The following is a 27,044-nucleotide window of genomic DNA, read 5'->3' as shown; positions in this document are numbered from 1 at the left end:
AGTAAGTGCATTCTGTGAATACCAAAATAGTAGTAAGTTTAGGATTGAGTCTTAAGTTCATTCTGTGAATCGGGCCCAGTATCCCTAGTTTATTCCCTATAGCTGTGTTTCTTTTAACATAACTGTCTGTTTCCTTCCCTTATACTTACTGTTCTTTTTAAAAAAAATTTTTTAGATCAGTCAGAAACAGTGAAAGTAATGAAATATAAAAGACTACGTACAATATAAGCACTGTATGCAACAACTTTGACACTTACAGAAGCCTCACCTTCTCCATGCCTCCTACACAGTTCTACATGTACATCATAAATGCAAACAGAACAGAATTAATTATACATGTTAAATGGTTTATTTTTGCTGTTCTCAGAATGTATCAAATTTCACTAAAACAGTGACTTGAAGGTATTCATCATATAACAGCGGGGAAAAAAAAACACAATCAAAATGATTGTGTTTAAAAAACCCATACAACATAACAAATCAGAATTCAAAACTCCTTAAAGTTAACTTACTTTCCATGACGGCCAAGGATGTCCTATGAACAGCTTACACTCTGTTGTGCTGTTATTACTTTCAACCCGCCACTTTCTGAAAGAAAACCTCCATCGTTTTCAAAAACATGTTACATACAATAAATGACTTCTCGCTCTCTACCACACGTTTCCACAAGGCCAAATCGTGTCTGAGCCATTTATAACTCTTAAAATTCTTTTAAACCAATCCCGTCATGTTGTATTTCCGCAACTTTCACAATTAAAATGTTGAAGATCATTTTCACAATCCTGGACTAGTAATATCTTCCCCTTCTTGCTCAATCATGTTCTACATTTCCTATCACACTGATACTGCTTACTATGAAGCAGACTTACACTACCTTTATGACTAGTACAATTATTTAATTCTCTACATCACTTTTAATCACAAAGCAATGTAAAACAGTAGACAGCATTGCAGACTTACATTCCCTCTACTCCATGTTTTGATTGGCTGCTTCAATTAGCTTATAAAAAGAAACAGTTTTTCTGAACTCATTCAAAGTGCACGTATTTCTCCATGACGTCCAGTGTTATGATAAGAAGTTATGTCTCTATACTACACTTATCCTCAAGGCCAAATTGTGTAGGAGCCATTAGAACTTCTTGAAATTCCTCAGAGCACATCCCGAGATTCTTTCCCTAAAATTTTGGTTTTAAAAACACCAGGTAAGAGTTTTTAAGGTCATACGGCAATTTTTTTTTTAAAATTAAAACAGAATCATTGCAGAATGACCAGCCATTTCTACACTTTAAATAAGCTGTATAATGTCCTGATGTTATTGAAGGACCATCATGATATATAATTGCTACAGTTACAAAAGTCCTTCCTGATATTGACAACTGTGAAGCCACAAAATTTTTAATTAAAGTTGTCAATTTTGTTCCATCAGGCCTACATCGTTGGAACATTAAAATGACATACTGGCCATATGTTCGTATAAATAATGTGGACATCATTTCAGATTTACATTGGCTACACTCCATGTTGTGATCAGCTGCTTTTACTAGCTTATTAAAAGAGACTGATTTACTGTCTGGCAAAGTTAAATATATAAATCTTTCTGAGTCTACACTAGTAGTACTTGATACCCTACAGTTCTCGCAGTCATGCTGCCATTGATAAGAAAGCCCAAACAGGTGATCTACATCTACACCTTCATCATGCAATACATCAAGCATATACATTAAAAACTCCTGACAATCTTGCTGACTATTTTGAGAGAATTGTGTTTGGCCTGAACATCTGTCTAACAGATTTCGAATTTCAGACACACTTTCTATGTTTGTTCTATCAGTGCTACATTTCTCTAACACAGAATTTAACAAACTGCAAAATCTTTGATCAGAATTGACCACAATCTCTTCTTTTACATTTTCTAGAGAAAACAAAACATTAACCACTACATTAGCATAGCAGTTGACACCAGAACTGTTTTCAAATTGAAAACCAACAACATCTTCAACAGAATCCTTTTTGTTTCTGTTATAATTTCAGGTTCATCAACTTTTCGTCTTTTTGCTACAACCTCCCCAGTATTGGTCACATTTCTTCGTTTCCGGCCTACCACACGTTTCTCAAACAAAGGATACTGAGGCAAATGTGGCGCATACTCTCTTCTTAACCTATTGTATTCCTTAACACAATCTAGATCCGCACAAATGTTTGTGACATCACACTCAATCAAGTACAATCCCGATAAAGTTCTAACTCGTGACAATGCCACATATGCCATACCCTCCTTGAACACAGAACTGCCAATATTCACCAATGCACAGTCTACACTTAAACCTTGCGATTTATGGATTGTCACCGCATATGCCAAGCAAACAGGAAACTGCTTACGACGAACATATAAGTCTTTTACAAGCAAAAATCTAGCAGAACAACGACCAATTAGCTGTACTTCCTCAATGCCATCAAATTTAATTTTTAAAAATTCAATTCCATCTCTATTTCTGTATTTCACAAAATCAACAACATTACCCATTGATCCATTTACCAGACCTCTTTCAACATGTAAATTCCTTCTTAAAATTATACGGCAGTTCAAGCACACATTCAGAGTCTTTTCAAAACCCGCAGTTTTAGATATACTCTTCTCTAATGAATCCAATTTTGTTTTCAGATTCTCAGACAAAATAATTGTTGATCCCATATGCTCTACTCTGTCAATAGCTTCCAGTTTCACAATCTCTTGCTTTTCTAAATGCAACATTTTGTTATTGAATTTGGCACATTCTGCAAGAGTTGGCATCAAACATATTCCAGATTTTTTCTCAGTAACTTTCTGAAAAATATTCTCAGGCACAACATCTTCATCTGGATATAAATTTGTCAGTAATCGTGCATGTAAAGCTTCTTTCCCATGCTCGGTCACTTTTCCAATTCTAACATCTTGTAGAATAGTCTTGTAAACTTCATCCTTTGCCTGACGCATATTTTCATGCAGTTCAGCATAATTGAAGTTTAACCATATATTGACATTGCCAATGCTCCCTAAGCACTTCCTGGTATCTTCATGCGTGAGCATTTTGAACACAGGTTGCCCTTTCACTGGTGTCAGCTGCAGAAGATCTCCGAAAACAATGATGTGTTTGCCACCAAATAACACATCATACTCTGTTTTGAGAACTTCTTGCATTCTCAAATGCACAAAGGCAAGCATGACATTGGAAACCATGCTTACTTCGTCAATGATAAGAAGTTTCATTTTCCTCAAGACTCTTGAAACTTCAAAACAAGCATCTCCAGATAGCTTGTGATATTCTAATTTGTTGTCATGCTCCACTGGCAGCATCAGTAAACGATGTAAAGTAATCCCTTTAATGTTATGTGCTTCCAGTCCAGTTGGAGCGGTGACAACACAAGACAGCGATGACTCTGTCCTTTCCTGCAAATAACATGAAATTGCTTTAATAAGGAAACTTTTTCCAGTTCCCGCTTCTCCACTCACGTACAGTCGGACAGGCTTCAACGACGTACATGAGCACTCTTTCTTGTCATGACTTAATCCATGATCAATTTGCATGGTAATCTCGTCATATATTTTCCTCTGCTCAACGTTGAGTTGTCTTTCCAACTCTTCTAAGTTAACCGCATCCTCCTGAGCATGTGCCATGGCTCTTTCCACTTCATTCATAGCAGTGGCAGCTTCATTTTCAATAAGAGGTCCTCCTAGTGGATCCTGACTCAATGAAGCAGAACTCTGACTGTCCTGAGAACTGTCTCTGGCAATCTCGGCTGCAATCGTTGCTTCCTGCTCAATTTCCACATTCAACATTTCTACATATTTGGGAAAAGCAGAACATTCTATGGTCTCCTTGGCAGCATTGAATGAGTCTTCATAACAAAGGAAATCTCCAAGCAGTTCCTCTTCTGCACGCCAAGGCTTAAAAAGTTGCAAAAGTGCTAAATAGAAAAACTCCTTTTTTTCAGGAGATTCGCCACTCAATTTTCGATGGTTTATCAAGTGGCATTTTCTTTGCTTGACCAGACATCCCTCACTTCCTATTACAGCATACACTCCTTTCTCAGTATCTTCTTTGATGTTCCTCTTGAATATGTAATTTTGCAGAACCTCATACAGACAAACATTCTCGAGGTGACTGCTTCGATTTGGATAATATGTATCCAACATGTTGCTCTTCAAAATGTCGGTACTGTTTGGCTCCTTTTCCGCCAAATACTCAATTTCCCGCACAGGTTTCAGAACTCGATTACGCGTTGCAGCAAGACCAACACTCGCCCAAACGATACTCCTGGACTTGGCATAGAGACTTGCTGAAGACAACCGGTCAGAACATTCGTAAGCTCCGATTTCTCGATGCGACAACATCTTCAGACTGAAACTGTACAACTTCTTGCTGAGGCTCTTTTCATGGGAAATGTCCTCCCACATATCCTTCAATTCTGTCTTCTCTTTTTTGGTGATGTAAGATGTCACATACCGAGCCACAGCCATACAGTTATCAGCCACAAACTGTATATCCATGTTAGCATTCCACATGGACAAAATCACCGGGTTGTAGTCGTTGATGTACTTAGACTCTTCGTTCCTCTTCAAATTGTATGTGTTTTTAGGTGATTTCTTCATCACATTATGTCGCAGCGAAGACATCAAACTGTTCACTCTTCCTTTAGAAATCACCGGTCGTGGAAAGCCGAAACGACATTTGGTGTAGAACTTGTCTTTGTTCCGGAATTTACGACGACAGTACTTTCCACATCGATGGCTTTGGAAACGTAGAACTTTTTCTCTTAGGCTTTTTTTCTCCTTTGCGTTTGGAACAGCACACGTAGAATACTGTTCTATGAAACTCATCACTGAGTCTTCTGCATCCGTTCCAAATTTAGGTGCATCCTTGATCCACAGCAACATATGTATATGAGGAGCACCTCTTGCTTGGTACTCCTTCCTCCAGAAGAAATCCAACACCTCTCCAAGAGGTGGATTCTTCTTATTCATGATGAAAGACATCATACCTTCAAATCTATGATTGAAGTACCTACATACATTGACTGGATCCAAAGAGCACAGTTCTCCGGGTGTCTTGAATTCGATGTTTTCTACATTAGCATTTGCCTCTCGTAGAAATTCAAGTAAGTCTTCCCAGCCATACTCAGCACAGCTCAAAGTGAGTAACCATGTGGGAGTTCCTAAGTTCCTCAGCATACATTTTAAATCACCATGACGATGGTACCAGTACTCATTAGTACCACGCTGACACGCCATGAGATTAATCAGGTGAGAATCCAAAATACTGTCTTGGACATTGACTTTATCCATAAAGTCACTTGCCGAGATGTTTTGCATGTGTATACCACTTTTCAAGATGTGGTTCAATGCATATGACAGTCCAGACAGATCGCTTTCAAACAGGAGATGAAACAAATAAGGAATGCATTGTCGAAACCTAGGATCTCCTGCATACAATCGCAAAGTCCGGTATTCAGAAGCAGGAATTTGATGAGGTCGCTCATCATATCTTCCTCCCTGACCTGTTGGAAAAAGCTGTGGGAAACACCGAGCTTCCAAACTTTCCTCCCAAACACTAATGGGACTCCCTTTCGCTTGTTTCATTTGAAACAACTCAATAGTATTCCCCATGACTTCCTTGGAATGCAAAGGATGAACACTATAATGTTCATATATTTCTTCACTATTACAGGGTTCTACTTTCTCAATTTGACCAGCACACAAATCGCTATCCTCTTCCTCACTTACTTCCTCTTCTGCAACATATACATTTTTATAGTATTTATTATATTTTTTCAAATACAATGTTGCCCTTTTGACTTTCCTAACATCTACTAAATCTTGCCATATTTTCTTATTCTTTGTCGGAACCCCATTAACTAAGATAACAAGAGGTTCCTCTTCCACTTTTTCTACTCCAATTGTGTTAATGTTTTTCTTCAAATCTAGAGGCAAATAAACAACTCTTCCCTTTAATCCTCTCTGTAAATCTGATGGAGGCAATTTCCCTGTCTTTGGCTCCATTCTTACAATAGCCTGAAAGGGATGGATACTTTGAATCAAAATAGATTCATAAGTATTTAAATCCTTCAATTCAGAAGGAATCTCAACCAATTCCAGATTATTATGAACTACTCTAGCAGGCATCTGGTTTTGATTTAATTTGTTACAACAATAAGTACACACACGTTGATCCAATCCCAAATCAAAACAATTTTCTACCATCAAGTATGTTGTAAAATCCTTCCATTCACTATTATTTTCCCTTTCACTTTTTGCATATAAATCCACTAACTTAGTCTGATTCTTATAATAAGTGCGTCGACAACACACACAAGTGAAATTTGGCCTCTCACTTGATTTCACCTCAAACGTCGCAATTTCCCTCTGGAAATTATCTGTACTGGAAACCTGTACACTATCTTCCACATTACTCTCTTCTTCTTGGTCAATTTCAACATTCTCCTCTTTACTTCCAAAGTAACAAAACTCAATTTCTTCACATATATTCTTCACATCTATTTCAGAACCATGCAAAAGAGAAGCGCATAATTGTTTAAGCATAATTGCTGGACTCTTAGCATAATACAACATTCTAACTAATTTCCTCACTTTATTATGATGCACTGCTAGCATCCTGAAATGATGAAAAACACTCTGGCATACTCTCCTGGAAAGACAAGCCAGTGAATGACCATGCAAACCTATCACTTCTCTCACTCTGCAAGGATCTAATTCTTGCAACAACTTCATTTTCTGCTTCAAACTTTTCTTATTAAATGACCGTATAAAATCACAAAGCAAATTGATGGAATCCTGTCGTACACTGCAAATACTACTACACTTCCAGGTGTACACAGGACCCTTAGGACGACTCCCTAAAACCTCATTACCTAACACCTCTTCTATCTCTGTTGTCACAAGTTTTTCTTTTTCAACTGGACAACCATCTTTCACTTCATAACCTCGACCACTGGTGTCAACTGCATGCACCAAATCATTATCCTGGAAATAACTCTCCTCATTAAAAAATGCCTCAGAGCTTGAACTATGCATCCATTCTCCAGAAAAAACTTCACAAAAATTACTACGATTAACTATTCTCTTCCATCTACTATTTCTTTTGAAATCATAAATTGCCTTGTTTAGCTTCCTAATTCTATTGATTGTCAAAATAAATAACTTACGTTTAATTTCAAATGCCTGATCAATAACTTTCTCAACTATTTTTTTTCTCTTATAAAAAACCACTTTCTGTTGACCTTTCTTAATATTTTTTAACAAATTGCCAATTATCCTGTTGCGGAACATTCGTTTACGAATGTCCCTAAACTGTTGTTTCCTTCTACTTTCATGCATAGAGTTATCTCTTACTCTAGCAGTAACATTTCTCATTGGCCTTTCCTTACCGTTTGAATTGCTTCTCCTTTTCTGGACTGAAACATTTTCTGTAGTAATATTTTTTTTACTAGATATATTTCTTATGAATGTTTTTGTACTCTTACCCGGTGCTTTCTTGGTGACTTGACAAATCTTTTTGTTAGAGGACTGCTGCTTTTTTTCATTCACCTGCTGTCTTTGACGTTTTGCAGCCTTTCTCACTCTTTCTTTGCTTGGCATCCTAAAATCTTGAAATAATCTGCAGTTGAATCTGTGGTAAGATATAATAAAAAATGTTATTAACCACTATTACCCAACAGTAAATTAATAACAGTCATCAAAAACTTAACACACTACTTAACATTTTTACATAGAAGAATTTTTTGTACATGGCAAATGTAGAATACAGAAATAGCAGAAAAGAAATGGAATTTATATTCATTTTACCTGTCCTGTTTTATATATGAATCTGATCTAATTTTATGACCATATTTTAATATTTTATTGAAGACACTACACATAACCTGTTTTTGAAGGTGTCTTTATTTTTAAATTAAACGGTTTACATATTTACTTTTTATTTATTATAAATTTATAAAATAAATGTTTATAGTTCCATAGGCTCAAGCAAGTCAGCTTCCCATCCTATGTCATACAATTCTGACAAATCTGCATCCTCATCACGTTCTTCTTCATCCTCAGGATTGAAATCATCCAAGGGATCAACATCCACTGATGTTTCAATTACGAGTTCAATGATGAGGTCGAAATCAACTGATTGCTGATTGTCGCTCATGTTGATGTTGTCTTTATCTTTAAAGAAAGATAACAACAATGAGATGTTGCACAGTAAGAGACAAATCTCAGAGATTATAATAGTAAAATTGTTTAACAAGAGTAACATTTTGCAGCTAATATTTAACCATGTCCAACGATGCTGAGGAGCAGAGGAGGTGAAGCCTATCTCCAATTTTTCACTGAACAGGACTCATCTCTTCTTAACCTTGGATAAACCTCACCGACTCTGTGTCCCCTGCACATAATTAAATGTAAAGGGGCAGATTTATATTAACTAGCACATCCCCAGGGATGCACCAGTTAACATGCAACGCTGCTCTGCCACCCACGGTGTGCCGCATTTACAATCAGATAGGACAAAGCTACATCAAAACCCTGCGCCTGCTTGAAGCAGGCATAGATCTTGACGCAGGTAGGCTGAAAGCTAAAGCAACAACTAAGTGTTGTGTGCAGAAGTTGCAAAAAAGGAAAAATGGCGTTTAAACCAGTAATGAGCCCATGCTAACTTAACACAGAGTAAAGATATCCAGGATCTACATCAGTTTGGGGTTCACGAACCTGGCAGGTACAAGGCACTGAGGCTTTGCACCGTGCATGTCTCATCCCAAATCATATGTTGTTTGTGAATGAAACAATTTCCCAGACCAAATGCTTTGGATTGGCTACTTCTAAAAAATTAAACACCCCTACTATCCCGGAGTTACAGGAATATGATGCTTGGAGTAATTTTACTCGTTGTCCATTAAAGATTTACAGGCCCTACTCCGTAATTCTTCCTTTAACATTTCCAGTATAAATCCAAAAGGTTGACTGCTTTGGCAACGTGCCTTATCCACGGTTTAATAACGCTGCCTTTTGCTTTATATAAGTTTTCAAATTGTATGAAATATATACCAATAGGTCGTTATTAACCTTTAGGTAGTGGTTTTCTTCATGAGGTCTGGTCGCTTCCATACACATACAGATTTTCAAAGATGATCAAGAAGTTTATCTGAATGGAGAGGAATGCACTGAGACGCCAGATCATTCACTAATGTGTAGGCACATACAGTTACACGGTTCATGCAACAAACACCGACCAAATATGGCTTGCGTGTTGCAAGGCACGCCAGTTCCTGCTATCATCCCCACGTTCAAGTTGTTGGAAAATGGTAGTTATTTGATGCTCAATAATGAAGATTGTTCTGGGTTAATTAAAAGTATTCCTTTTATCGTAATAGTAAGTGAACGGGTTATTTGCTGCAGAAATGTTCTATTTCCTCCCACACATGAACATAGGGAGTTTTCAATCTGGCCACAAATACCAACCTTGGGAGCACATTTCAACGGCATGGCAAGAATAAGAGCTCTTTTGTCTCAGAGAGAGGTGGCCTTGACTTCGGCCCGTGAAACTTTCGTGCTTCACATAGCGAACACCCGTACAGAGGTGCAGACCCTTTTAAATACAGATTCGCCTTTCCATTTCAGCAAGATGGTTCGGACTATCTCTAACGCGTCCTCTACAAAGGGCCTGGCGCACTTTTTTAAAGTTGATACCAGTGGTCTCGTGACTTCATTTGAGAAAATCTTTGGAATCATCCCTGCTTTCTTTCATTCTATTTTTTCCACTGTGCTTGGTGGATTCCCATTTTTACTTGCATTACCAGCGGACGCTCTTGTGCTTTTTTACATTTTTAAATATGGATGTCCCTCCTGTGCAAGCTCCCGCCCTGCAGCTGCTCACGCTGTTCCGCAATCGCATGCTTGAATATTATGGCACAATGCCGTTGGCGATATTAAGCACGGCATATGGATTATCTTTTCGATTCTCCTACTTCACCTGTGTCCAGCCTGTATTTCACTGCCTGACCTGTGATTTCGATTGGGCCATTGATTTGTGTCTCTGCGGACCGGTTTCTCCTGACGTCGACTTTAATCAGCTGATGAGTCCTATCATTACTCACGAGTTGGTTTGTCCTGGCGAAAGGATTATGGCTGTGGCATTGATCCATGGACTAATTGGTCCCTGGAATTTACTGGCGGCAACACAGTCTTTCTTGGAACAGAGCTTTCTTGAAAACCCACCGAGCTGTCCTCTGATGGTGATAGAGGATCCGGTGCTGGGAGAGCACGTATGTTCTTTTCCGCTTTTAAATTGGATGGCTGAACTCTTTTCGGATGAAGACGGTGACTTCCTATTAGAGGCTGTTGCAGCTTATTTTGCATACACAGTTATGTCATAGACCTTTTTCATGTTTGATATGCTGAGTACTAGCATTTCATTGACAATTCATTGACTTATTTGTCAAGTTTTTATTATTTAGCTTGCCTATTGGCTTAAGCCTCGATAAAGTAGTTGGCTGTTTTATTTTTCTTTAGCATTAAATTTTCCTAGTTTTTAATGTTTTACCTTGCGGACCGTCCACATATAAAGTTGCAATCTGCTCTCATGAGATGGCACTTCTATTATCTTATTCAGTTCGTTTCCGGATCATGGGGAGGTGTCATGTAGATCCTATATATCTTTACACCGTGTTAAGTTAGCATGGACTCATTACCGGTTTAAACGCCATTTTTCCTTTTTTGCAACTTCTGCACACGACACTTAGTTGTTGCTTTAGCTTTCAACCTAATAGTTCATCGTGATTTACATGAGAATAATATGTTATTGCTCTACTATCTGCTTTACTTGTTAAACTATATCTGTACAGCGAGTGCTGAAGTTTCAAGAACAACACGATACAGAATTGTTATGAGGTCTGATCTCCACGACTTCATACTCATAACATAAGTGCAGCTTCTGCCAATTCTGGGCATGAGGCGGGTTTTATATTGCTTTGCCGAACACACATACACAACACTTGATGCGGTTCACATGAAGAGAGAGCTGGTGTATGCTGATGTGATTCCTTCAAATCTAAGACACTAAAGTATGGGCACGCCCTAAACCAACACAAAGAGACCTTCTTAGCAAATAATATAATATGTGTATTAGGGAGGGTGAGATATAAGCAGCCGCGGGCCGTGGAGGGAGTTACGGTGGGACAGGGAGGCGGGGAGGGGGAGGGGCAGGGTGGAGCCCTCTCCACCCTGCCCCTCCCCCTCCCCGCCTCCCTGCCCCACCGTAACTCCCTCCACGGCCCGCGGCTGCTTATAAGTGTTGCTAACTCTTATTCATTTACTGTCACCATTCGCTTTTTATGTACTAGTAACTATGCTGGTAATTTTGCTACTGATAATATGTGTACTTGTATTATCTAAGATACTACGCCTGAGAAGACGGCATTAGTAAATAAACATTTCAAATACACATGTGTTCTTCTTAACTCCATGTTCTGGTTTCTAAGAAATATATAACGACCGACTGTTCATGAGTTCCACGTATCCTGAGGTACTATAAGTTCATATTCTGGATTGTCTAAACATTGAGAGTTTGTTATATCCAATGTGACACTGTACCTAACTTGCTAAGGGGTTTTTGATTACTAAGGTGAGTTTTGGGGCACCCTAATTCGCCGAGGTTCCAATCCTCTGTCCACAGTTCTGTGTGAGAACAGAAACCCTGCGACAGGGGCACCCCTGAGCCTTGCTGGAGCTTCATCACACTTGCGATACAACTCCAGCAATGCGCCACCTTTACGGCACAGATGCGTCACGCATCTGTGCTGTTTTTGCCCCATGATGCGCCGCATTGTAAATGCAGCACACCATAGGTGACGGAACAGCGGCACAGAATGACTAACACATCCCTGGTGATGCGCCAGTCATCATAAATCTATCCCTATGCTTCTTATCTTGTTAGACATGAACCGTCATATGTATCATCAAAGTTTTTAGCATTTCCTAAATAGCGAACTTTAAGGAATAAATAGCGATTCTTTACCATTCCTAGTTTGCGATCAGCTATTTGCTAATTACAAATTACCCATTCATTTCCATGCAGCAGGAGGCCCATAGGAATGAAGGTGCAATTTGCGATTAGCAATTACCTCATCGCAAATTACGAATTTTTCCGAGGGTGCAGGAGTGTCTCAAGAACACCCTGCTGCACCCCTGAAAAAGAAATTTGGGGGCATATGGCACACATAAATTTTGAAAACATTCCTTTACCTCAAAAACGATTTTCAACTCATAATTTGAAAACACTGCACATGGGGAAATGACTTAAAATGTCTTTAAGACACATAAAAGCGTTTTTTGATTGCCTTTGCAGCATGTTTCAGTCACCTTTAACATACCTATGTAACGCAAACATTTAAAATCTAAATTTGCCATGCACAGGTGGGAGCATATTTACAAGCAATTTTCTCCACAGACAAACTTCTTACATTGAAATGGGAAAAATAACATCAGAGACTCTCAATTACCTTATAAAGAAGCAGACACCATTATGTCCTTCTCATCAATATTAAAACTATTGCTTTTTCTCAAAAACGATTTACAAGTCATAATTTGAAAACACTCCACAGCTCCTATGCACATAAAAACCCTGTCAGTACTAATACTTCACATTTTCTCCAATTACAATTTCTCAAAGAAACAAAATCTATTTGTAAAACACTTGAGACAAAGCAACATTTGAAAAACACAACTTTCTTCATAATTTTCTCCTTAAAGCACACTATTTTCTATCTAAATTAAAGAAATCTTTTCTCACCTTAGCAAATACTTTGAGTTTCAAAACAGTCTCAGAAACACACCAATTTGTCTTCAGCAGAGCAAAAGGTATGCACTCCAGAGTCTGCAGCTATCAAAAGCACATAAATGCTGTAATTCCTCACACATATCTCTCATGTCACCCAATCAAAACTCTTCCCTCACTTTTTTTCAAAGCAAAACCCTTCCCCCCTCTGCCCCCTCTCTGCTTTTTCTGCATAGCAACCACCTCTTGCAAGACCTCTGGTGTTTCCAAGTTCACACAACAAAGTTGCAATTGAACTCTGAACTCTCAGTGCACCTGCATATCCAGTGCAATCTTTCATTTAATGATTTTTTCTTCGCCACTCAAAATACATCTTTCAACGAACTCATCCATGCACCCTAACTTTCTGTTTTCAGCAATCAAAATCCACCAATCACTCTTACTGCTTCATTAACACAGAAACTCCTCAGTTTTTTTCATTTTACACTCTCATTTTTTCAGCTGCCATTTCATTGCCACACTTCATCTGACTGCAGGAGAACCTTCTCTCGCCATGTTTTCTGTCTGGATTGTTGGACATAGTTACATCTATTGGGCTCAGAGGTACGCTGAAAACAGGAATTTACCTAACCTCAATTTACAAGATGTGGAAATTAAGTGGTTTGGCCACAGAGGATTAAAATGTCACCAATTGATACCATTGGTGAAAACCTTTATGCATTTGCCAAAACCTGACCTATTAATTGTGCACTGTGGAGGTAATGATTTGGGCACTTTGACTGGGGTAGGTCTGGAAATGCTTTTAAAGGACACCTTTTAGCAATTGATGGCACTTTTTCCTCAGACTGCCTTGGTATATTCAAATATATGCCAAAGACAAAAATGGAGGTGGTCGAACCAATTTTGTCCACAAATTGAGAAATCGAGGAAGCATGTAAACAAATCTGTTTCAGCTTACATGAGAGACCATGGAATGGGCTCCCTGTACAACAATAACTTGCGTTACTACATGCAAGATATCTACAGAGGAGATGGAGTTCACTTCTCAGATGAGGGCAACAGAATTTTCACTCTGAATTTAAGACTGTGCATTGGTACCTACTTATAAGTACCTAAATGTACCATAAACCCAAAAGCTCTTCTCAGAGCTACCCTACATCTGATCACTCACAATTATTATTTTACTCTAACTTTTTTCACTAATTTTCAAGAAAGTACGCTCCCCAGAACGCTTCCCGGTTCGCGAACCGGGCGCACTCCACGCAAAAAAACTAAAAAAACGGTATATTTTCTTTTGCCCTGCGAGACCCTTTTAAAGCCTCCACATCAAACCTAGGGGGTCAGGGACGATCTACTATGCCCCCTTATGGTCATTTGCCCCTTCGCTTTGGCCTCCTCTTGTCTCTCGATCCTACCGAGAGACAAGATGGCGGCCGCTACGGACTGTTTGGAATGTTTACAGACGCCGAAGAACCAATCAGCTTCGCAAACCTCCGTAACGCGAAAAGGAGCGCTGTTACAGATATATATCTTTTTTTTAACGTTAATTTCTCAAAATCCACTGGAGCACATATATTTAGACCTAGCAAAGGCACATCGGGCTACCAGTCCCTACAATTTTGCCAAGTTTCGTGCAAATCCATTCAGCCGTTCGATTATTATTATTTTTATTTTTTTTTGCCCCGCGGGGCCCTTTTAAAACCTCCACATCAAACCTAGGGGGTCAGCGAGAATCTACTATGCCCCCTTATGGTCATTTGCCCCTTCGCTTTGGCCTCCTCTTGTCTCTCGATCCTACCGAGAGACAAGATGGCGGCCGCTACGGACTGTTTGGAATGTTGACAGACGCCGAAGAACCAATCAGCTTCGCAAACCTCCGTAACGCGAAAAGTACGCGAAGCGGAGCGCTGTTACAGATATATATCTTTTTTTGAACGTTAATTTCTCAAAATCCACTGGAGCACATATATTTAGACCTAGCAAAGGCACATCGGGCTACCAGTCCCTACAATTTTGCCAAGTTTCGTGCAAATCCATTCAGCCGTTCGATTATTATTATTTTTTTTTTTTTTTGCCCCGCGGGGCCCTTTTAAAACCTCCACATCAAACCTAGGGGGTCAGCGAGAATCTACTATGCCCCCTTATGGTAATTTGCCCCTTCGCTTTGGCCTCCTCTTGTCTCTCGATCCTACCGAGAGACAAGATGGCGGCCGCTACGGACTGTTTGGAATGTTGACAGACGCCGGAGAACCAATCAGCTTCGCTTCACAAAGCTCCGTTGCGCGAAAAGTACACGAACTGGAGCGCTGCCCGGTCCGCTGTTACAGATATATATCTTTTTTTAAACGTTAATTTCTCAAAATCCACTAGAGCACATATATTGAGACCTACAAAAGGCACATCGGGCTACCAGTCCCTACAATTTTGCCAAGTTTCGTGCAAATCCATTCAGCCGTTCGGGCTAAAAGTGAGGCCAACCGCCCTATGGAAAACTCAATGTTAAAAACACGTTTTGGGACCCCCCTTTTTTCTCGACCCCCCCTGGACGAACCCCCCCCCAATTTTCAGGGGCTGCTCAGAAACAAAATGTGCCATTTTCCTGAAAATGTCAGCCAATTCCGTCCACAAACGCCAAAGTTATTAGACATAGAATTTTCAAAAATCCCATAGAGAAAAAATCCTAAATATATATACCTACTGGCGACCGCCAGTAGGTAATATATATATATATATATATATATATATATATATATATATATATATATATATATATATATATTACCTACTGGTAGTTATAGTTCAGACCTAGTTTCCATAGAAAGACCGTTTTTTCATTTGCCAATAACTTTGGTGTCATTTCATGAATCCTCATGAAATATTCTAAACTAATATGACAGTCACTTTAGCTGCTGTCTTAAACATTACGTGGTGATTCGTCAAGCGGTGGCTGAGAAAAAGGAGGGGTCCCAAAACACTTTTTCTCCATATTAATTTCCATAGCAAACTTTCAACACAGCTACAGCTCAAATTGCTGAACGGAATTATACCAAATTTTGCAGAAAGGTAGCTATTGGTCCAGAAATCGACCTCCTTTAATGGTGCAAATTTGTTCTGTCTTTGCTGAGAAATGTAAAGATTTCTCAGATATACAACTGAGGCTGCAGTGGACCCGTGATCCCTCCCGATCGCATGCCTGAGATCTGATTGGCTGCCAACCCTTCAAACCAGGATAGCTCAACTGAGTCAGAAGAAAAAAGATTAAAACAAGAAAAGGGGGCCGGGTAGAAACGCCCTGACCCTCTAGGGCTTTAGGAGAGGTCCCACAGGACCCATGTTCCATGTAATTTAGACCTCCAGATGCGTCAGATACCAGGAACAGTTGAAAATAATTATTGGGACCGCCACCTCTCCAGGGCTGAATACAAGTGAAATGCGGGGGGCCAGGTAGTCTCCGGGGACCACCTCCTCTCTGTGGCTAATTATTGTAGAAATGCGGGGAGGCCCTTTGACCACCCCAGCAGCCCAAGAACTGGCACCTCACTGCGGATTATGTAATGAGAGGCCTCGCGGACCCCCCTGCCCCTGGGACCACCACCTCCCTGGGGCTTTTAGATTTCCATGTAGGGGGCCTCATGGACTAGCCCCCGCCCGAGGGACCACCACCTCTACAGGGCCAAATTATATTTTGAATAAATGAGAGGTCAAGTTGCCAGGCCCTCCTCCCAGTCCATTCTCATCCCCAGGGAAACCCCACCTCCCTGAGGCAATCCATATTCTAGGAAGGTAGCCCAGCACCTCTCTTGGAGCCCTACATGGCCCGGGGAACCACCAGCCTGGGACATTGCAGTGTGCTATGGTGTGGAGGGAGCACTGATCCCGCCATAGCAAACAGTGTTCCCTGCCTTGAGCTAGCAAGAGCATTTTTCTCTCGCTTTATAAAAGCGGAGCACACTTTGCTTTTTACACACAGGTAGCTGCGTTTCAGCAGTTCCCTGTGTTTAAAAAGAAATTTCGGCTCCAGCAACAGGCTGAGAGATGGCCAAGGCTGTGGGGGCCTTCAGGCTCTTCCTGCGGTCCCCAATGAGGTGGCCATGTCCTGGCGGATGGGGTCCCAAGGGCTGAAGTTGGCCTGTGGAGGGGCCTGCATGGTTTCCCCTCTTCATTTAAATATTTATATTAAGGCTTGACCCTGGGGTTATGGGCCGTGCAGCGCCACTACCTTTTAAGAAAAAAAGGATAAAGTCCTGGCCCCTGGGGATATGGGCCCCTTGGTAGAAATCGGCATCAGGAGTGTGGCCCCACTCCCTTTCTTAAAAAAGAGTCAGTCCCCAGGGAATGTGGTTCCCAGTGCCAAAAATGGCCGGGGAGGAGGGTGCGGCCATCTATGGCTCCTAATGGGAGCCACGCGGCCCCCTCGTTTGTTACATTTAACCCCGGTAAGGTGGTGATCCCCAGGGCCAGGGGGTCCACAACTGATCTCCCTCATTATATAATATGAGCCCCAGGGAGGTGGCAATCCCCAGGGCTGTGGGGTGACGTGTAGGCCCCCCCAGCACATCTCTATGAATTGTCCCAGGGAGGTAGCAGGCTTTTGGGCTGGGGGCTCCGAGTGCCCCCCAATAATAAAGCCCCAGGAAGGTGAAGCTAGCATGTGGATGTTTGCTTTAGGTGAAGCCTATCCAGGCATCCAGGTTTTTTTTAAATTATGGACACTACAAGGCTTTCTAAGATATTTGCAATGCATTATGGACATGGTAGTTCATTGAAAGACAGGATTTCTAACCAGGACTACTAAAACTCAAATATTATTTAATAGTGGGCATTAGCCATGTTATTGAAAGAGTACTAACTAAGTAAAAATGTTGCCTGGCTCCTGATACTCGAAAAAACACTCTTTATTAAAAATGACTTGTGGTGCACTCATAGTCCTTCTTCACTGTTGAAGACCTAAGTGTATTTAAATCCCAATGCCACTGACCCTTGCATTAGCATATGATTAAGACCCACTTGGCAGTCAAAACGCGTAATGCTTTCCCTGTTGAAGATTTACCTGTCTTACCTGACGTCTGCCTGGGGGGCTTGATTTCGTGCTCTGGATGTTGCATGAAGGTTGTGCTGTGTTATTGCTGTGACTTCGCCCACAAGCCCGGGTCCCCTTGCATCTGCATTTGGACACACACACACACACACACATATATATATATATATATATATATATATATATACACATATATATATATACATTTATATATATGACGCTCCAATTTCACAATGTAACAGAACCCGGTGCGGGTGCCACACACACGTGTAATAGGAAAATCACACAAATAATTCAGCACTCCTCCAACATTGCAAGGCACTCACCGGGTTTTTGTTATCATCTTTATTTCATCTTACAGATGCATTTTGGTGATAGGTTGCCTTTCTCAATGTTCCGATAAAAAAGTTGGTTCACTCACATTGTTGCAGGTTCATTTAAATATCAAGAACCTTTTCGCCATTGGTGGATTTGGAGGCATGATCAAAAAGAAAGAACTGCAATGTCCTTATTGATTTCAGAGCTGCCGCATTAATAGAAAGCTTTTAAAAGTATGTATTAAACTGTTGGTAATATTGAAATGTCCAATAAACTCACTACTAATGTTAAGTCATCATTTTTAATATAACGCTCACTACATTGTCACTCACATTTAGATTTTTATAATGTTGTGTATTAAAAGTGCCCTTGCCTGCCACTGGATGTTATTTCAAAATTAAATGAAAACCTTAGTCAGATTACTGGCTACCCTGAAATTGAATAATTGATGACATTGGTCCATGGGCCAGCTCTTCAGTGGTGACTCAGGCATTTGAAATTAAACATGATGCTTTGATTTCACCATGCTGCCAAACTTGCAGCGGGTGACATACAGACACATGATGATACAAATCACACAAATAATTCAGCGCCCCTTCAACATTGCAAGGCACTCATTGGGTTCTTGTTACCATATTTCACCATTGATGGATTTAGAGGCATGATCACAAAGAAACAACTGAATTTGCCTCATCTATCTCATAGCTGCTGCATTAATAGAACACATTTAAAAATATGTATTGTACTATTGGTAATGTTGAAATGTTCAATAAAATCACAACCATTGGTAAGTTTTTAATGCGCAGCACACCACATTATGATTCATATTTAGATTTGGGGAGCACAATAAGTGTGGCATCTTTAAATGTACCCTTAACAGAAGCATTGGATGCAAAATCGTGTAACAAGCATAGGAGTACCAGGCCTAATTGAGTGGAAAATATTTTGTAGAATTTGGCTGAAAGTTCATCAGGACAAGGTGAACTTTTGGACTTTGAGAATATTATAACAGAGTAAAATTCTTCAATAGTTTAGAGGGAGTCAAACGATGCAAATGTCTAGATTATTTATACAAATGTAAAGCTGTCATCTGTTTTCTAGAAGAAACCCCTCTTGAAAGACACCACTTCTGACTCATGATACACCCAACTTGATAAATAGATCTGCCTAATACACTGATGAGTCAAACCCTCGACTCCATATCTTTGACTGTACGTACCCTTAAAAGACACAGGGGGATATTCTCAAGAACGTATGATAACCATCGCAAATTTAGCGTAACGCAACTTTGCATATCGCAGTCCATCACGAGAAAATAACACCGTTTTAACGTCCAATTCCCAACCCGGCTGCACCATGCGATAGCAGCATGTTATCGTGCCAAATGACCGCGTAAAAACCAATGTGACAGACCAAAAATGCATAACAGGAATGCCCAAAAAGTTGCGATGCCCCAAAGCACAATACCAAAATCAGTGAATACCAGCAACTGGCCTGCAATTCCTACACATCATGCGGGAAAATGCACTATAAAAGCAACAAAAAAACCACCAAAACCAATTCGAACTGCATAGCACCATGGATGCACTCGGACAGAGTGCAGAAGACAAGCCAAACTCCACAAGCCCCATGGAAGACCAGCCAGGAACCCTGTGTTCGGGGAAGGGCAAGGAGAAGAGAAAGATGGGGTTCAGTCTGCAGGAAGACCGGATCATCGTCACGGAGGTGATGGAACACCACCAACAACTGTTCGTCACCTCCACTGCGGCACTGGCAACCCAAACAGAAATATGGCAGTCCATCGTCACCAACGTAAATGCAGTCAGAGTGTCGAGGTCAAGAGGTGCTGGCATGAAGTGCACAACCAAACCAAGGAGAAGCTCGCCGCCAACAGGAAGGCAGCAAGGGCGACTGGAGGTGGGAGTCCTGCACCACAGGAGGAGCTCGATGAGCTGGAGGAAATGGTGGCCACAGTCATCAGTATGGAGATGGTGGCAGGAGTTGGGGGAATAGACACAGCTCAATATGACCTGACCCAACAGCAACAGGGTGAGTAACCTCCAGGGACTGGGGATACGGGGGTAGATGGGCACAATGGCAAACATGCACAATCATGTGTAGCAGACTGCACACGCACAATGACTGTGGAATATGTCCCTCATCCTCGTGGCACACTGCAGCAGACACACATAGCAATAACAGCACATCCGACGACAATGTGGTACAAAGTGCAACACCTACACTACAGAACAGAGGACGCAACAGGTTCCGCTTGAGCGTAGTAACTGGCCACTCACTTCTGGCATTGCCTGACACTGTGTGATGATAATGTACAGGTAATATCACACATCCATCATGTAGTCGAAAATCCACTGTCTGCCATCAAATAGCCAGCTCCACCAAAACAGCCACAATGTGCCTTGTCACGCAGTCTGTATGTAAACATCTGCTAAGCGTCAACATACATGGGAAACTCTCTTAACCTGTATCTCCCTTTAACAATGCAGAGGGACAATCAACATTTACTGCAGAGCGGACCACAAATCCCATCCTTGATGATGTAGAGGACAACCTGTACATATGTCAAGACACCCTCCAATGGATAATTGACAGACTCCGCACACCACCCGCAGGAGCAGGGCAGGCCAGCTGCCTTAAGGTGATCCCCCTACCTGCACAGACCACACAGCAGGAAACACACACCACCACAGATGTCTCCCAGGACCCCACGAACAATACATGGAATTTCAACATCGTGTTTTGGGTTGCCAGGTGGAGTTGGTGGATCAGTTGAGGGTGGGTTTCGAGCTCGTGGCAGCCAAACTCGATGCCATACGTGGGTGTCTGAGTCCCATCAGGGACCATCTAAGTCCCTAACGGACACCCCTATATGCACCATACTCACTGACAATCCTTGGCTGACCTCGTTGGGGCCATTACTCAGATATAGGAACTGTCTAGTCAGACAGGCACCAGCAATGACAGCACAGAGTTGGCATAGATGCGGAGGAGACAATGGAGACCATGGAGCAGATGCAGGTAGGAAGTATGGCTGCCACGGCTGAACACCAGCGAGATGTAGCTGAGATCTTCCATGCCCAGCAGTTCATCATCTTGCCATTGCTGCCACTAAGCCAGTCCCAGATAACTGCAGCAGGAACTTTGACACACACATCTCCGACCCCTGATGTGTCAGTGGCACACAGTGATGCATCCCCATCACCTTCTCACCCTGATGTGTCAGTGGCACCCAGTGATGCAGCCCCATCAGTTTGCACCCTAATGTGTCAGTGGCACCCAGTGATGCAGCCATTACACCACCACACACTCCGGACACACTGGACACAGAAGAAGTATCAGAGTAGTATGATGTGGATGGTAATTGCTGTGTGAGGAAGGAGGTAGTAGCAGCCATCACCACCAGATGGCCTGCCCCTGCCTGTTTCTGCCCTATGCATCATGCCCTGGGACAACACCTTCCACTGACCCCCAGAACACTTGGCGAAATCCACCCAAACCCCGACATGGACTGCCACATCTTCACTGCTTTACAATTACACAGCAATCCTGCTGCCGACTGCACTCTCCCTCTTCCAAATCACTTTTCAATCCCCAAAGGACTCTGGGTGGCCCACCACTGGGCTTTCATGTTATGTGGGCTTGGATGGCCTTGTACATCTCCAGCTCCGTCATTCACCAGAATGTGAATAAAACATTCAAAATCACACAGATGTGTCATGACTATATTTACTCACGTATGAAAGTATGCCTGAATGTAGGGACAATGATTGCACAAGAAGGTACACCCTGGTGAATGACATCAATCCTCATGTTTATCCCTGAGACACATGGCCAATTGGATGACTGTGAAGGTGAGTACTTGCTGTGTCCCCATTGCACATTAACAACAATGTCACAACCCCCCGAACGTAGGCACATGTCCATGTATTGAAAAGGGCTGTGTGTGGGAATGACCAAATAGGTAGCAGGACAGGAGTGGTGTCCTACATCACATGTGACAACGGAACTTCACGTTGCATACCTACTAACACACATCTGTGTGTACACATTCTGTTATGATTCATGACATTGGTCCACATGGTCAGAGGTTGGACACCATACTCACATGGCTGTAGACACTTAAGTGCACAGGTCTGCCACGAACTATCCTAAAACAGTGTCTAGCGCACAGAGATGGAGCTGTCAAAAGGGACCCACCCCATTGTATATGTATCAGTCAGACCCTCCATGTGTAGGAACGATGCTCATTGTGGCACACGAGTGGTCAATCTAATGAACACTCATCACAGTTATACACCAGTGAAGTTGCGCAGACTTTATTGGCATGTGCGTGTCAGTACAGACAAGACAACAGCGACAACATGCAGTGACAGGCTTAAGACACTTACACGCAGCATGGGAACATGTCGTGGTGCAGGAAATGGGGTGGCAGAAATGAACACCAAACATTACAGATGGCAACGGTCTTAGTGCACCTTGCCTTGCTGGATGAGTCATGTGTTGTTTGGCGTTTGCCCATTGCCCCGTATGAGGGGGCACGACTTACAGCCCATGGGGTCTGCATAGTGCTCTGCCACCAGACTGTGCCAACTCTCTGCTCTGCTGACAGTGATGAGGTGAAAGGGGTCCGACAAGGTCACATGTTGTGCTACATTGCGATGTGTGTGCTCTCTCCCCAGCAGTGGGTCCGAATTGGTAACGTTGCCAAACAACACTGTGCTGCTCTGACCATGGAACTGCATCACCTTGCACAGGTGTGTGTACACACACGTGGTTCCACGCACATGCATTCAGATTCCAGACAAAGGCAGACATGTCCTCTGTTATGGTGGGATATGTGAGTATTCCCCACAATGCAACAAGGTGTTGGGACCTGTGCTGTGGGTGACAATTCGATGTTGCTGCAGCACCATAGTTACTTGTCCATGAATGCCAGCACAACTTCATGTGCAATGTGTTCCATTAGTACGTCGTTGTTGGGTTCTATGAACACCAGGGTGAGCCAATCCATTAACTTGTTGGGGCAAATGTGTTCAGTCCATGCCGTTTCCCCAATCCACAACACAGCCCAATAGGGCAGCGCCTTGACGTGGTCACTGCACACGAGGAGTTGTGCAATCTCCCATGCGTAATTGCCAGCACATACGCCAAATATCAGTGCATTCCATGCACGTCTATCCCAGTGACACTCCTGTTCGTGGGCCAACAGGGGACGCACTGTCAGGTCATAATCCAATTCAGCTACTGTTGCATTGGATAGGCAGACCTCCATGGGCCACTCGAATGAGCATGATCGACAGTTAAATCAGGGCTGGATGCAGGTGACATAGGCAAGACAGAAACTGCTTTGCAACACTGCCACTGGCAGTGATCCCAACAGATGCAGCATTCATGCACAGTACAGTTCTACATGACAGGGGTTGCACATGTGCCCGGGAATGCCTGCCATTGCGTTTGTTGGGCTCGTGGCACCGGCACTCCTCAGACCGGCGGAAGTTCGGTGGAAGATGTGACACAGCTCTGGGCAATGAGTTGTATGTGCGTGCAACGTTTGGACATATGGATAGTTTTGAGCCAATGTGTCAAGGGCATCCCTGGCAGGTCTAGGTCATGCAGGGACAAGTGGGTGTGGGGATGTTGGCACATTGGTGTTTCATTAGCACAGTTCGTGGTGTGGGAGTCGTCGGAGGCTGGTATGGTATCTCACCCTGGGTGTGCTAGCCGCATTCAGGACCAAGGTTGGCCTTCAGCCTTGGGTGTTGAGACAAAGGGGATTCAATTTCTGATTTCAGTCTGATAACTGCATGCATTTCCTAAATGTGATGTGGACTTGGTGCTGACTTTGATGCCAGGCCTGTGATTTGGAGTGCACAGATTTGGGGGGACACACAGCTGTTGGCATGTTTGCATGAGCCAAGGGCCCAATTGGCCAAGCGCTCTTCACCCAGTATCTCTCTTTCTCTCTCTCCCTGTCCTTTGATGAGTGCCTGACACACCTTCTTATCTTGGATATTGTCTTGCAGGCTGTAAGTCAATGATTGTCCAGGGATGCCCCACCATGACTCTTCAAAATAGTTGTTTGGTGACAAATTAGGATGTTACATTCAGTTTGGTCTTTCAATGGTGAATGTATGAATCAGGGTTCCAGTGCTCACATGTATGTTGATTGTTGAAATTGACATCAGGCGGTTGCTTTTGTTCATGTTTCTGTGCTGTTGATGTGCAGTGTCTTGTTCCGGGGGAGTTGGGGGATGCCCAGGTTGGGGCCGGGGGGTGGGGTGTGGTCCTGGGGGTGGTGGCAGTGTGTGTTTGAGCCCTCTTGGGTGTCCGGCACGCATGTTCAGTGCCTCCATGGCATCTGTTGTTCTTCAGGTGTGGCTCGGCTGGGCTCCCATTTGTGGTGCAGGCTGTCGTCCGACTTTTCTCCAGGTAAGAGCAGGTGTTAGTGTCCTGCTGCTAACGTGCCTTATCGCATGTTTCGTGGTCTTTTCGCCAATCTGGCTGGTCATTGAGAATGTTTTGGAGTGGTGTTGTCGCAGCGTTTTGCATGGGAATGCCTATTCTGCATCTCATTAGTGATAGTTGCCGGGGTCATCTGTGGCGATGTTTTTTAAGGCTGCTATTGCAGGTAAACTAGTGATATGGGCTGTTAGCACCAGCTTGTGAATGGGGTGATAAATTTATCGTGACTTTGGCTGCGATAAAGTGCCGTTAACTCGGTGATAGCTACTTGAGAATATACCCCACAGTCTCCTGACACAATTTAAAGCACATTTATTCATTAGATGCATGTAATCTTAACTCTTTACTTATCTTCAATACACACTCCTGTATAATGCTTAAGTGAACAGTATATATTAGTTTGTAATGTATTATTTATTAGGCCTGGGCAGTTAATTCTGTTCCGCTTGCGGAATTTGGGTAATTTCGCGTTGTGCGGAGAACCCGTAAATGGCAAAAATTCCGCGATCCGTGGTTTTGCGGAATTTTTGGGTTGTTCGTGCTTTCGAAATGAACAAGCAATTATGCGTATTCGCTGAACTGATTTGCGTAGCGCGACTACGCAAATTCCGCCCACCCCTAATATTTATTACCAGATGTTTGTGAGAAAGTTTCTAAACTATTCATGGACGTTTAAAAAGTTATAAATAAATGCAATTGTCATTTGAGTCTTGCCCAAGTTTCTATGTCAGAGGAATTCTAAACCCACGGACTCTTCACTTATCTATTTTATTTGTATTGTATGAGCATTCAGTTCAGACAACTGTGAATAGTTGGTAGACATTTACTTATTCTAACATATGTTGTGTTCATGTTCTACAGGGGAAGAACATAGCCAGAAAGTTTTTGATTTTCCCCATTATGACCAAAATGGGCTTCACCTGGATCAGTTACCTTTGAAGAACCAATCTGTACCAATGGATTGTACAAAAAACGACACTGTGCCTAAGACGAAGCTGATTTTTGGACGTGGACTGCTTTTTATGGCTGCTGTGTTTATATTATTAGTGGGAATTTTGGTAAGGGTCCTGGACCTCTAGAGATAATTTGGCTTAGAGAACCAACCAATGTTATGTATTACAGGATGAGGAGAAATGTCAAGGTGCAAGACTGATTAACATTTCCAATGTTTCGGCAATACTTTAGCGATGTCCTTGAGAACCGTTGGCAATTGAGTACATGCCTGTTTTTTGGCATTTGATAGACACAATTGGAATCATAAAGCTTTGAAATTTTAGGATAAGATTTTGACACATTATGTTGTTTTCATGTTGGAATCTGTGTTGTGGAAAACAATGATCTCGATGGCCCTAAAGGTAACATCATCCTAGGTAGGCGGCACGAAACACAGGTTGTATGATGGAAAAAAGATTACCATTATGAAGGAAACAAATATCTGCTTTCTACGCTTTGAACTATGATTCCACAAGAAGGAACCACTGTTACCTGACATGGTAATATTTTGTAGCAATGGAGGGAAAGATACTGTGAGTAGTGGGTGACAATACCATCCGGTACTGTTTTCTTGAGTGAGCTTGTAATGGCATTGTTTTACCCAAAATGGTATTCATTTCCTTTATGCAATAAAAACTCAGTAAAATAATTGAAAATGATTGTGATCCTTCAGTATTACAGTGAAAGTACCAAATGGGCAGTAGCAATGCAAGTTTCCCTCATATAAGAATAATATCCAGTCTACACATTGTAGGTTTCACTCAAATGCAGCACAAATTTCAGTCACATGATGCCAGGCTTCACAAACCTGTATGGAGTCTAGCATCTGACTGGAGAGCAGTGTTCAAAGTTGTCAGGGCCTGCCATGGCTGACCCTCCCTGCCATATCTGAACCCTGGTAAAGAACTGGAGCTGCAATGTCATGTCACCCGATGCACCAATTGTGATATGCGGTTGAAGCAATACAGTGGATGCTGCCATATATCATTGCTGTTACAAGGCCTAAGATGTTATTAATTCAAAATTAAATACCAAGGTATCCCCTTTAGATGCGCCTCTCCAACAGAAGTGTAAGCAAGCACATTGTCAAATGCTTTATTGTTTACAGTCCAGAGTAATAGTGCTATATAAAGGGTCAAAGATTGTGTTACTTGCTATCTTTAGTAATTGTTTGCTCTATTACCTCTCTATGAGCTTGACAAGGACAAGATTTACATTTTCCTGCATCTTTAGTTGCTCTGGGCAGTCCTCTTATAGAGAGTTATAGAGAGTTTCTAGTTATTCTTGTTAAGCGTCACCCATTTTTTGGGCCCCCACATCTTTTTCACCACACTTGAAGCTTAGATGAAGCGGTGCCTTAGGGTTGATGTTATTGTAGAGCAATAAACTCCTCAAGCTTA

General features: G+C 42.0%; 1 protein-coding gene across 2 annotated transcripts in view; it reads left to right on the top strand.

The window, feature by feature from the left end:
• Positions 1-26,285, top strand: part of LOC144822417 (multidrug and toxin extrusion protein 1-like) — a 762,229-nt gene extending 735,944 nt beyond the window's left edge. For both annotated transcript variants that reach the window (XM_078679904.1, XM_078679903.1), the window contains exon 17: positions 25,513-26,285. In XM_078679904.1, coding sequence (XP_078536030.1) covers positions 25,513-25,730 — 218 coding nt within the window. In that variant the 3' untranslated portion in view covers positions 25,731-26,285. The remainder of the gene's footprint in view (positions 1-25,512) is intronic.
• The last annotated feature ends 759 nt before the right edge of the window (positions 26,286-27,044 follow it).

This window comes from Lissotriton helveticus, chromosome 3_1, assembly GCF_964261635.1.
Source record: "Lissotriton helveticus chromosome 3_1, aLisHel1.1, whole genome shotgun sequence".
Lineage (NCBI taxonomy): Eukaryota > Metazoa > Chordata > Amphibia > Caudata > Salamandridae > Lissotriton > Lissotriton helveticus.
The sequence above is the reverse complement of the archived record's forward strand: the minus strand, read 5'-3'. Positions and strand labels throughout refer to the sequence as shown.